At 32.8% G+C, this 13540-nt stretch overlaps 1 protein-coding gene across 2 annotated transcripts in view; it reads right to left on the bottom strand.

Annotated features, from left to right (window-relative positions):
• Positions 1–789: 789 nt before the first annotated feature.
• The window catches only part of LOC129433876 (DENN domain-containing protein 2A), a 51789-nt gene continuing 39038 nt past the window's right edge, over positions 790–13540 (bottom strand). For both annotated transcript variants that reach the window (XM_073869026.1, XM_055192587.2), the window contains exons 12-20: positions 10250–10327; positions 9960–10100; positions 9563–9711; positions 6242–6419; positions 5121–5162; positions 4873–4978; positions 4499–4774; positions 4275–4361; positions 790–2076 (exon numbers count right to left, since the gene is read on the bottom strand). In XM_073869026.1, coding sequence (XP_073725127.1) covers positions 2045–2076; positions 4275–4361; positions 4499–4774; positions 4873–4978; positions 5121–5162; positions 6242–6419; positions 9563–9711; positions 9960–10100; positions 10250–10327 — 1089 coding nt within the window. In that variant the 3' untranslated portion in view covers positions 790–2044. The remainder of the gene's footprint in view (positions 2077–4274; positions 4362–4498; positions 4775–4872; positions 4979–5120; positions 5163–6241; positions 6420–9562; positions 9712–9959; positions 10101–10249; positions 10328–13540) is intronic.

The following is a 13540-nucleotide window of genomic DNA, read 5'->3' as shown; positions in this document are numbered from 1 at the left end:
TCTTGAAAATCATTTTTGCAGCGTATGGTATTTTGAGCTCTTTAAAAAGTCTTGTGATATGTCCCCTTTAATATGATCTCCGTCAGACCTTAATATTCATTAATATTAAGAATTAAGCTCTTTACACAGTTATGTGATTTGATGACTAGATCCTGCTGCTAATTTGCATAATAATTGTGGTTTATACACGATGACTAAATCCAAATTTGTTATATAGTGTGAACAGATTTAGTAGTAATATTTTTTTGATTATAATGGATCAATATTTGTACCTGTATTTCTGCTGAAGCACAACAGCAGCTTAACACAATGAACATGCGCATTATGTGCAAGATTTATTTTACTACCAGTACCATTAAAACCAACACAAACTAATACTACTGAATATTTTCTTTACAGTATGTAGTGTGTTCCAATACATATTCGATTTAAGACGATTATACGCTCTATTAAAACCAATACATTTCCCATTATAACCAATAAATCTACTAGAAATAGATATTGTTTTAGCTCAGTGGTAGAGCAGCGCAAAAGGTCAGGGTTCGAACCCAGAGAACACACATACTGATAAAAAATGTATAGCTTGTAATGCACTGTAAGTCGCTTTGGATGAAAGCCTCTGCCAAATGAATAATATAAATATAGAAATGTTGTGATGGTTTCTGTTGTTTTTTCTGAAGGAGACCACAGCTGCAACTAAACCCGGTTTCACCCAGCTTTCGATTGCTTAATCCGGATCTGTTCACGGAGTTGTTATTTACAGCAGTGAGAATGCACAACACGGACGAGTTTGATCTTATAGAAAAGTCTTTATTAAGCACTTTTAAAAAAGATCAAGTCCGTTGTAACTTTAGTGGTGTTGCTGAAATGTCATTCGATAGAGAACATCTCCAATCTCCAGATTTGTTTTGGTTTAGCTCAAGAATCTTTTTAAAGGGCACATATTATGCAAAATCCTCGTTTACAAGGTGTTTGGGCATAAATGTGTGCTTCAACCACCCTACAATGAAAAAAATCACACGCTCTTTTCTTTTTAAAATCCCCATCAAAGCAGCCTCAGTAGACATGCAGCTTTGTTTCTCTTATCAATATGATGTCACACTGATAAAGCCCCGCCCACTGCACTGACTGACAGTCCTGCATAACAATAAATTCCGCCCTCAGCGAGTTATATGCTGTCCTTCATATCTCAATAAAGATATATACTATTGTCTCAGACTGTATTCATCAGATCTATTTTTACCGAAAGCGCTCACTGTCTGTTTGTAAGGGAGTGAGGAGCTGTAGCTCATTTGCATTTAAAGGTACACACACTTTTTTGCTATTACCCAAATAGGGTAATTTTGGACATGATATACTAAATGATCTCAGGGGTATTTTGAGCTGAAACATTACAGACACATTCTGGGCACACTTGAGACTTATATTACACCTTGTAAAAATGCACATAATAGGTGCCCTTTAACACTGTAACATTGTCCATTATGATCCGATCCTGGAGTTCAGCGATTCTAGATTTTTCTCTTTTTCTAATCCAAAACAAAACTTCATTCATTCATCAGTAAATCACAGTGGCATGTTTCACGGAAACCCAAAGTGGTCATCAACCTCAAATCTGTCACATGCTACGATAAATAGTCTATATAACAAACTAACAACATTTTGATTTTGCATTGATTTAATTTTAAAAGAAACATATAGTTTTACAGAAGAAATCATAAGATTTTATTATTTCTAGACAGTATATAAATTAATATATAGCCTCCTGCTGCAGAAGAAGTTGTACTTATCTCATACAATGTCTGAAAACAAGAGAAATTACTATACACACAAAGTGAAGACACAACTGTCGGTCTCCTTTGTAGGGTTTTATATGAACAAATGTTTTTTTTCTGGACACTTGTTTCTGTTGTGTTTGGTCCGTGTTTTTCTACTTGGTCCTCATGTACTCTCACGTCTCTGAAGCCCGTCCCGTAAGGCTGTTTTGGGTCATTCATAACAGTGAGAGCGAACATTCACACGCTACACAGCTGGTCTGCGCTTTTCACTTTTTGGACAAGAATTTCATCTTGTGTCCTAAGAGACAAAGAGAAAAGATGTTGCACAAAATTTCACCTACACATGACAAGTCAACTTTATTTCTGGCACAGATATGAACCTAGTGCGATGTTCAAACAGGACATCTGCTTACTGCACAGTACTCTGTGTGCTGCATACTACAGCAGTATGCATGCTACTTCTTAACAACCATGTCAAACAGTATGCATCACTTAAACTTTTCTAATGCTTACCTGAATAAATAAATAAATAATTTAAATAAATAAATAATATACTTTCTATTTTGATGAAAAATGTTTAGGGAATCCAATCGAATTGACATCCCTGCTGAAAAAAAAACAACTAAAACCAGCCAAAAAATGACTTTCTTACTTCGTATTTGTGTCTCACTTTCAGTAAAAATATTAAAAATTCTTAAATTAAGATGCTTTGAAAACTGACCTAGAAAAATAAGTCTAGTTTTTAGACAAAAAATGTACAATTTAAATAAATTTGTGCTTAAAACAAGCAAAAAAAAAAAAAAACTGCTAATGGGGTAAGCAAAAAAATCTTGAAAATTTTTCTTAAACACTAAATTCAACAAAAATTCCAGAAAGATTTGCTTAGCACATTGGCAGATTTTTTTGCTTGTTTTATGCACAAAATCACTTAAATTTGATACTTTTGGTCTAAAAACTAAACTTATTTTCTTGGGTTGTTTTACTCATAAAGAAAAAGCATCTAAATTAAAAAATTTTTAGAGATGTTTACTGAAAACAAGACATAAATACTAAGAATTTTTTTCTTGAAAATCATTTTTTGCAGTGTAAAACCAGCCTTGCACTGCAAAAAATGACTTTCCAGTATTTATTTCTTGTTTTCAGTAAAAATATCTAAAAATTCTTAGGATGCATTTTCGTAATGAGCAAAATTATTAAAAAAAAAAAATTAATTAGTTTTTAGACAAAAAAATATACAATTTAAGTGACTTTGTGCTTAAAACAAGTAACAAAATCTGCCAATGGGGTAAGAATTTTTTTTTCCTTAAACACTTATTTCATAAAATTCAAGAAAATTTTGCTATATATTTTTGTCTAAAAACTAGATTTATTTTGCTCGTTAAGATTTCTTGATTTAGGAATTTTTAGATATTTGTAATGAAAACAAGTCAAGTAAGAAATCATTTTTTGCAGGCTCCCACACTGCAAAAAATTATTTTCAAGAAAAATTTTCTTAGTATTTTTGTCTTGTTTTCAGTAAAAATATAAAAAAATTCTTAGATTAAGATGCTTTTTCTTGATTAGCAAAATGACCCAAGAAAATAAGTCTAGTTTTTGGACCAAAAATATAGAATTTGGGTGATTTTGTGCATAAAACAAGCAAAAAAAATATGCCAATGGGGTAAACAAATTTAGTGTTTAAGAAAAATTTTAAAGATTTTTTGCTTACCCCATTGGCAGATTCCTTTGCCTTTCTATGCACAAAATCACTCAAACTTGACATGTTTGGTCCAAAAACCAGACTTTTTTTTCCTGGGTTGTTTTTTCTCATTAAGAAAAAGCATCTTAATTTAAGAATTTTTTGATATTTTTACTGAAAACAAGACAAAAAGACTAAATTTTTCGCTGGAGTTGAATATTTTCAACTTGGGTGAAGACGCGTTTGAGGCGAATAGCGCGTGTTTTCGCGGCAAACGCGCCGCCTATATCACGTCATTCACATCGCCCCACGCGAGGACGCATCTAATCGTGTCTTTGCATTGACTTTGTATTAGGGCTGTCAAAAGATTAATCGCGATTAATCGCATCCAACATAAAAGTTTGTGTTTACATAGCATATGTGTGTGTACTGTGTATAAATATTATGTATATATAAATACACACACATTCATGTATATATTTAAGAAATATTTGCATTTAAATACTGTATATACATTTCTATAATTTTTATTATATATAAATATAAATATTTTATATATAAATATAACAATTTTTTCTTACATATATACATGATTAGGTGTGTTTTTATATATAAATAATAATTATACACAGTACACACACATATGTTATGTAAACACAAACTTTTATTTTGGATGCGATTAATCGCGATTAATCTTTTGACAGCCCTACTTTGTATATAATCTACTCGTATTGCATACTGCACAATAAACATGTTCACTATGGTCCCAATCTAAATACACACTGAAACTAATGTTAGATTAAGAGATTCAGTGTTACCTAAACCTTTGAGGAACTTGTTGACGCCCCTGTGCTCACTGCCTGGTAGAGAATCCAGATAGTCCTGTGCTCGGATCTCAAATAAACCTGTTTTATAAAAGAGAGAAAGATGATTTACTGCACCAATCTAAACTCACAACACATTAATATTGGTTTCATTACAGCATAAGATCAAAAACAAATGAGTGATGATGCACTAAAGGATGAAAACGCCACGTTCGCACCTTTCAGGCCCTGTCTGCGAAATTCCCTCTCCTGCACAAACCCTGCAAACATCTGCGTTTCCATAAACACCTCCAGGAATCTCCGCAGACTCTTAGAGGACACAGCCTTACGAAAAGCATCGCGCTGGAACGCCAAAGGAGTCGGGGACGAGGAAGACGAGGCGGAGGATTCTTCATCACGGTCGCTGCCGCCCATAAAGAGCGGATAATGGCCGACGATCTCCACGAAGAACCGCACGAATGCCTCCGACACCACGGTGCTCAATGAACAAGGTTCTGTTGAGAACAGCAGAAGACAAACATGATCTGTATCTGGTGTTCATAACCTGAAACCAGCTTAAATATACTAGTCAACTAGTTAAGCAGTAACTCACCATTTGGAACATTTGCTACGTCACAGGCGAGTTCCTTCCTTCGTTCTAGAATCTGTTCTAGAGCCGCCTGGAGTTTACGAGGCAGAATGGAGTCTTCATCATCCATCTGAAACACGGACGTGGAAAAACAGATAAGAAAAGCATGCATTTGTTTATACACATTACTAAAAGTTAACGATAACTAGTCTAAACCTCCTGGCAACCCACCTACAGGCCCCGTCTGATACAACATTAGTGAAGTGTCATACCTGTCTCAGGAAACGACTGTTGCCCAGGTCAACCACCAGGACCTGAAAGAGAACAGAGGACATAATGATGTCATTTCCTCCTGGAGCAAGGATCCCTATTGTGGCTATTGTGCGGAGATCAGAGGTCACGGGCCGCCCATCTGACAGGAAGTGCTCATGGATAAATATTAGAGATGTGGTCGGCCTCTGATCTTTTCTTAAAGAGTTTGATCCTGTTCTTTCAGTATCTGTTTTTTAAACACTTCCTAAACATCATTGCCTCATTTCCTTCCCAGATGAGATATAATGAAGTCTTATATTGACCAAACCACTGAAAACTATTTGAGATGGTTATTATAGTACTTCAGTTGATGCAATATTTTTGTATATGGGACAGGTCTAACCAAAATTATTTATATAAAGATTAGGACTGTCAAAAGATTTATCGCAATTAATCGCATACAAAATAAAAGTAATATATTTGTGTGTGTATTGTGTGTAAAAAATATGTATATATAAATACACATACATTTATACATTTAAGAAACAATTTATTTTTGTTTCTTTTTTGTTATATTTTTGTTATATTTATATATATATATTTTTTAATATAAAATATAAATATATAAAAATATAAATAGTAAATAAATATATAAAAATATAATAAATAAATATATAAAAACTACTAATAAAAAATATATTTAAAAATGTATTTCTTAAAAACATACATGCATGTGTGTGTATTTATGTATAGAAAAAAATTACACACATATATAATGCAAAAACAACCTTTTATTTTGCATGTAATTAATCGCGATTAATCTTTTAACGGCCCTGATAAAGATATTTTTTACAATGCTGCATGGTTTCAAAGCACCTTTACTGTACATAAAATAAGAAGAACCGAAAAATAATATTTTGAGACAACATTTTAGTTTTTTAACTACTAGTTAGGCCTATATTTAATTTATTTTTAATTAAAGGCATGTTTTTAATACATTTTTGTTTTATTTAGCGATAATAACCTTGCCCACTGGAAACAGGGGGTCAAAGTTAATGCATTGCATTCTGGGAAACAGTGCCCAGTATTTTATGGAGCAGACAGATATTTTGTTAAATATGTCAATGTATAAATATGTCACCTCTTCTAAAGGAAGCTCTTTAAGACGGGTCAGAGAGTTTGACAGCAGGCCGACGATGAAGGGGGTCGGCGTACAGACGATGTCCATCATGGAGGGAGGAAGAACTGGAATGTAGGTATGCTGCCAGGTGAACGGGTACAGCAAAGCCACCATCGCATGACAACACTTAGATAGTGTGCTACAGAGAGAGAGAGTCAATGTGTCAATCTGTGTCAATGAAAAAGAAATAGTTTACCAAAAATAAAAAAACATGACCTATCTTGGTTTAGAATCGATAATCGGCTTATCTACCAATATGATGCACGGAGCCCAGGGTTCCCACACCTTAGTTAACTTCAAATTCAAGGACCTTTCAAGGACTTTCCAGGTCCAATACCCTCAAATTCAAGGACTCAATTTGGGGACACATTTCAAGTGAGAGCAAGTTACATCGTGTCACTTTTTAAGATACATTGTTACAGCTCCCTTTCAAGGGAACTCGCCCTGGTCACTGCTGTGACACTTTGGGGACGCCTCCAGGGGTAAGTGCGTCTGAATGTGTATATCAAATTCAACCAATGGTGAGGCTTAACAACAAAGACAGGGTGACGCGGGAGTCAGGAAGTATATCGCTATCTAAAATATTGCCAAAGACGGCGTTACAGGGACACAGGAAGTATGGCAAGGGAGACGCAGCGTCTCGTTCCCTTCTCAGTGAACAACAGTTACTTACGTAACCCGAGACGTTTTCATATGTCAAACACAACTATGCAAAAAAATTTTTGGTTTGAATCAACATTCGCATACAGAGATATAAGTGTGCTTAAAAAGTCTAGAATTTTTATGATATTATCCTACACTACACAGGGAATAATATGGATATTTTCCCCCAGAAAACTTCTTGAATAAAATTCAAGCACTTTCAATGACCTGTATCTATGTATGTATATTTAAAAAAACTTCCCAGGGCCTTGAATCCCCCCCACTGCAAAAAATGATTTTCAATAAAAAAAAATGTCTTCGAATTTTTGTCTTGTTTTCAGCAAAAATATCTAAAAATTCTTAAATTAAGATGCTTTTTCTTGATGAGCAAAACGACCAAAGAAAATAAGTCTAGTGTTTAGACCAAAAATATCAAATTTACCGTAAGTAAATTTGTGCATAAAACAAGCAAAATTATCTGCCTATGGGGTGAAAGAAAAAAAATCTTAAAATAAGTTTTCTTTTTTCTAAATACTTAATTCAAGCAAAATTTTCTCACCCCATTGGCAAATTTACTTAATTTGTATATTTATTGTTAAAAAACTAGACCAATTTTCTTAGGTCATTTTGCTCATCAAGAAAATACATTAATTTAAAATTTTTTAGATATTTGTACCGAAAACAAGACAAAAATACTAAGTAAGAAAGTCATTTTTCTGCAATGGAGCTGCACTGCAAACAATTATTTTCAAGAAAAAAAATTATTTGTATTTTTGTCTTGTTTTCAGTAAAAATATCTAAAAATTCTTAAATTAAGATGCTTTTTCTTGATGAGCAAAACGACCAAAGAAAATAAGTCTAGTGTTTAGACCAAATGGGGGTGAAAGAAAAAAATCTTAAAATAAGTTTTCTTTTTTCTTAAATACTTAATTCCAGCTAAATTTTCTCACCCCATTGGCAAATTTACTTAATTTGTATATTTTTTGTCAAAAAAATAGACCAATTTTCTTAGGTCATTTTGCTCATCAAGAAAATACATTAATTTAAGAATTTTTAGATATTTGTACCGAAAACAAGACAAAAATACTAAGTAAGAAAGTCATTTTTCTGCAATGGAGCTGCACTGCAAAAAATTATTTTCAAGAAAAAAAATTCTTTGTATTTTTGTCTTGTTTTCAGTAAAAATATCTAAAAATTCTTAGATTAAGATGCCAAAAAAAATCTTGAACATTTTTCTTAAACACTAAATTACCACATTGGCAGATTTTTTTGCTTGTTTTATGCACAAAATCACTTAAATTTGATATTTTTGGTCTATAAAGTACTTATTTTCTTGAGTGGTTTTGCTCATCAAGAAAAAGCATCTTAATTTAAGAATTTTTAGATATTTTTACTGAAAACAAGACAAAAATTCTAAGAATTTTTTTTTTCTTGAAAATAATTTTTTGCAGTGTAGATTCACAAACTTTCAAAGATTTCAAGGACCCGTGGGACCCCTGGGAGCCGACGTGCTGGCATTTTTAAATGTGTTTACATGCCAATACGACGCATGAATCGCTAAATACACTCAAAATACAAAATGTTTCTCTCAAAAACAAATTGTTTAGCTTCAGAAAACATATTGATGTATGGATTCTTTTTCTGGTGATGGATGGGCTTCAAACACACGTCCGCAATTTACAAAGCTAGAAAGAGCCAGGATTTTATTTCATGTGTTAAAGATATGAAGTCATATAACTAAGATGTCATTAAGGTGAATAAATTATGGGCTCCATTCATTCTGTATGATAGCAGTTCTGTGCTTACACATTTTCGCCAGACGGTGGCAGTAGAGAAGAATCATTTATTAATGGTGTTTGTAAAGCATAACTATTGATGATACTTTAAGGTTTGGTCATGTGACTAATCTTAAGTGTTAAACATATAACTCGCATGCACCATTTGTGATTGATCCTCAAATTACATGTCTTCTTCATGAAAAATGTGCAGTTACTTTGCACAGCAAGTTTTCTCCATATCATTTTAAAATACATACTTTTGTGTCATATTCAATAGCATTATTGTTTTGCTATGTAATTTTATTGTCTCGACTCTAATCTACTTAAAATATTTCAATTCATAAAAGTGAAACATGATAGATTTAATTTTGGATTTGCAGGATGACACATCATCGGTGATGTCACTTAATGTGCATATATTGACACAGCAGGATTTATTTCGGCAGGTCATATTGCTCAACATGCTCTGTTCAGACTCAGAGATGATGCTATTCTTCATGTGAAGACTCTACAAATGTAAAAAAAAAATGGGTTTGACTTTTCTTTCCATTTTTCCATATCTGTCTTGATCTGTGAAAAACATCCTTGCGCTGAGCTTTTCCTCTCTTGACGTGTCACATATCTTCTGTTCACGCTTCAACACGTGTGCGGTGAGAACGTTTATCTAACGCGGCACTGTCAAACAACTCAAATCATTTACAGTCATCTGGCACAAATGCTTTTCGTCTTCTTGCATGCATGCACACATGAGAACAGATATTTAGGCCACTTTCAGTTGTGATTATAAACCTGATCTGTATATAATAACTGTTTACTTAGGCTTATGTGTTTAGTTTGTGACGTGTAAGCTGTGAGGTCACACCTGAGTTTGTCAGCGGTGAAGATGACCCGTCGCTCCAGCAGAAGGGAAGCAAACACCCGGAGAAGTAAACGCAGACTGAGAGAGGAAAATAAACACTCGAAATCCACGTGCTCCAAACGGGAATCTGAGGGACGACATAATTCAATCACCTGCAGAAAGTACGAGAGAAATTCGATGAGTTGTGTCAATCAAACGTATATTTAGCACTGTAAGAGTTGCAGGTATACGATAAATATCTCTGTATTTTCTACAAAGTAGAATAAATGTTTACATGCAAGTCAAAGTCTCATGTGCGATTTGTCTCATCTCGTATCCCCAATGATAATTTAAAACAGATAAATGTGTCTTTAGTTATGCCATTGGATCCTTTTCTAATTATTCCCGCATGTAATCTCACCTCCGTTCCTGATCCCGGCAGGAAGTTCTTGATGCTGATGGTTCTGCCCGGCGCTGGGAAAGGAGCCTCCATGATTCCTCTCATGAACGGTTGGACCAGCGCTGGGGAGATGGCTCGCCGCTTCTCCACCTCATCCAGGATCTAAATCCACATGCATATCACACATTGATCATGCATTCAAATGGTGAAGGCAATTGTCTGTTTTTTTAACATCTAACATTTGATGTTGTATTGTTTATATCAGGCCTATATAATGATGAGTTATATAATTATGTGCACGCATAGAATACCTTAGAGAAGAGGTCAAAACAGCCCAGTCTGCTCACAATACAGTAGACTTCAGGTAGACGCCTCCCTTTACCACTTGGCTGTTACAACGCACACAAAGACACACACACACGGACGTTTGATTGGTCAAATCTGACTGTGGGATCATAATGCAGTCTGTTACAGTTTTCCCAACACATCTTAAATCTGGTCAACATGAAACATACATACTGTACACAAGAAACATGCATTGCATTCTAACATACTCTAAATATTACTGTTTCTGAAGTATATAGTACACCGTGCATAGTATGCAAACATTTTGTATGTCTGAAGTATACAGTACACCGTACATAGTATGCAAACCTTTTGCATATAGTACACTGTGCATAGTATACAAACATTTTGTAAATAGTAGTACACTGTGCATAGTATGCAAACATTTTGTATATAGTACACCACGCATAGTAAGCAAATATTTTGTATATAGTACACCACGCATAGTGAGCAAACATTTTGTATGTGTACTATATTCTTCTACATATTTTGTATATCTGATGTATATATTTTGTATGTCTGAAGTATATAGTATACTTTCTATAGTATGCAAACATTTTGGTCTGAAGTATTTAGTACACTGTGCATAGTATGCAAACAGTTTGTATGTCTGAAGTATACAGTACAGCGTGCATAGTATGCAAACATTTTGTATATAGTACACTGTCAATACTATGCAAACATTTTGTATATAGTACACCACGCATAGTAAGCAAACATTTTGTATGCGTACTATATACTTCTACATATTTTGTATATCTAAAGTATATATTTTGTATGTCTGAAGTATATAGTATACTGTGCATAGTATGCAAACATTTTGTATATAGTACACCACGCATAGTAAGCAAACATTTTGTATGTGTACTATATACTTCTACATATTTTGTATATCTAAAGTATATATTTTGTATGTCTGAAGTATATAGTATACTGTGCATAGTATGCAAACATTTTGTATATAGTACACCACGCATAGTAAGCAAACATTTTGTATGCGTACTATATACTTCTACATATTTTGTATATCTAAAGTATATATTTTGTATGTCTGAAGTATATAGTATACTGTGCATAGTATGCAAACATTTTGTATATAGTACACCACGCATAGTAAGCAAACATTTTGTATATAGTACACCACGCATAGTAAGCAAACATTTTGTATGCGTACTATATACTTCTACATATTTTGTATATCTAAAGTATATATTTTGTATGTCTGAAGTATATAGTATACTGTGCATAGTATGCAAACATTTTGTATATAGTACACCACGCATAGTAAGCAAACATTTTGTATGCGTACTATATACTTCTACATATTTTGTATATCTAAAGTATATATTTTGTATGTCTGAAGTATATAGTATACTGTGCATAGTATGCAAACATTTTGTATATAGTACACCACGCATAGTAAGCAAACATTTTGTATGTGTACTATATACTTCTACATATTTTGTATATCTAAAGTATATATTTTGTATGTCTGAAGTATATAGTATACTGTGCATAGTATGCAAACATTTTGTATATAGTACACCACGCATAGTAAGCAAACATTTTGTATGCGTACTATATACTTCTACATATTTTGTATATCTAAAGTATATATTTTGTATGTCTGAAGTATATAGTATACTGTGCATAGTATGCAAACATTTTGTATATAGTACACCACGCATAGTAAGCAAACATTTTGTATGCGTACTATATACTTCTACATATTTTGTATATCTAAAGTATATATTTTGTATGTCTGAAGTATATAGTATACTGTGCATAGTATGCAAACATTTTGTATATAGTACACCACGCATAGTAAGCAAACATTTTGTATGTGTACTATATACTTCTACATATTTTGTATATCTAAAGTATATATTTTGTATGTCTGAAGTATACTGTGCATAGTATGCAAACATTTTGTATATAGTACACCATGCATAGTAAGCAAACATTTTGTATGTGTAGTATATTCTTCTACATATTTTGTATATCTGATGTATATATTTTGTATGTCTGAAGTATATAGTATACTGTCTATAGTATGCAAACATTTTGGTCTGAAGTATTTAGTACACTGTGCATAGTATGCAAACATTTTGTATTTCTGAAGTATACAGTACAGCGTGCATAGTATGCAAACATTTTGTATATAGTACACTGTGCATACTATGCAAACATTTTGTACATGGTACACTGTGCATAGTATGCAAACATTTTGTATATAGTACACCACGCATAGTAAGCAAACATTTTGTATGTGTACTATATACTTCTACATATTTTGTATATCTAAAGTATATATTTTGTATGTCTGAAGTATATAGTATACTGTGCATAGTATGCAAACATTTTGTATATAGTACACCACGCATAGTAAGCAAACATTTTGTATGTGTACTATATACTTCTACATATTTTGTATATCTAAAGTATATATTTTGTATGTCTGAAGTATATAGTATACTGTGCATAGTATGCAAACATTTTGTAAATAGTAGTACACTGTGCATAGTATGCAAACATTTTGTATATAGTACACCACGCATAGTAAGCAAACATTTTGTATGTGTACTATATTCTTCTACATATTTTGTATATCTGATGTATATATTTTGTATGTCTGAAGTATATAGTATACTGTCTATAGTATGCAAACATTTTGGTCTGAAGTATTTAGTACACTGTGCATAGTATGCAAACATTTTGTATGTCTGAAGTATACAGTACAGCGTGCATAGTATGCAAACATTTTGTATATAGTACACTGTGCATACTATGCAAACATTTTGTACATGGTACACTGTGCATAGTATGCAAACATTTTGTATATAGTACACCACGCATAGTAAGCAAACATTTTGTATGTGTACTATATACTTCTACATATTTTGTATATCTAAAGTATATATTTTGTATGTCTGAAGTATACTGTGCATAGTATGCAAACATTTTGTATATAGTACACCACGCATAGTAAGCAAACATTTTGTATGTGTACTATATACTTCTACATATTTTGTATATCTAAAGTATATATTTTGTATGTCTGAAGTATACTGTGCATAGTATGCAAACATTTTGTATATAGTACACCACGCATAGTAAGCAAACATTTTGTATGTGTACTATATACTTCTACATATTTTGTATATCTAAAGTATATATTTTGTATGTCTGAAGTATATAGTATACTGTGCATAGTATGCAAACATTTTGTATATAGTACACCACGCATAGTAAGCAAA

The sequence above is a fragment of the Misgurnus anguillicaudatus genome, chromosome 6, assembly GCF_027580225.2.
Source record: "Misgurnus anguillicaudatus chromosome 6, ASM2758022v2, whole genome shotgun sequence".
NCBI lineage: Eukaryota > Metazoa > Chordata > Actinopteri > Cypriniformes > Cobitidae > Misgurnus > Misgurnus anguillicaudatus.
The sequence above is the reverse complement of the archived record's forward strand: the minus strand, read 5'-3'. Positions and strand labels throughout refer to the sequence as shown.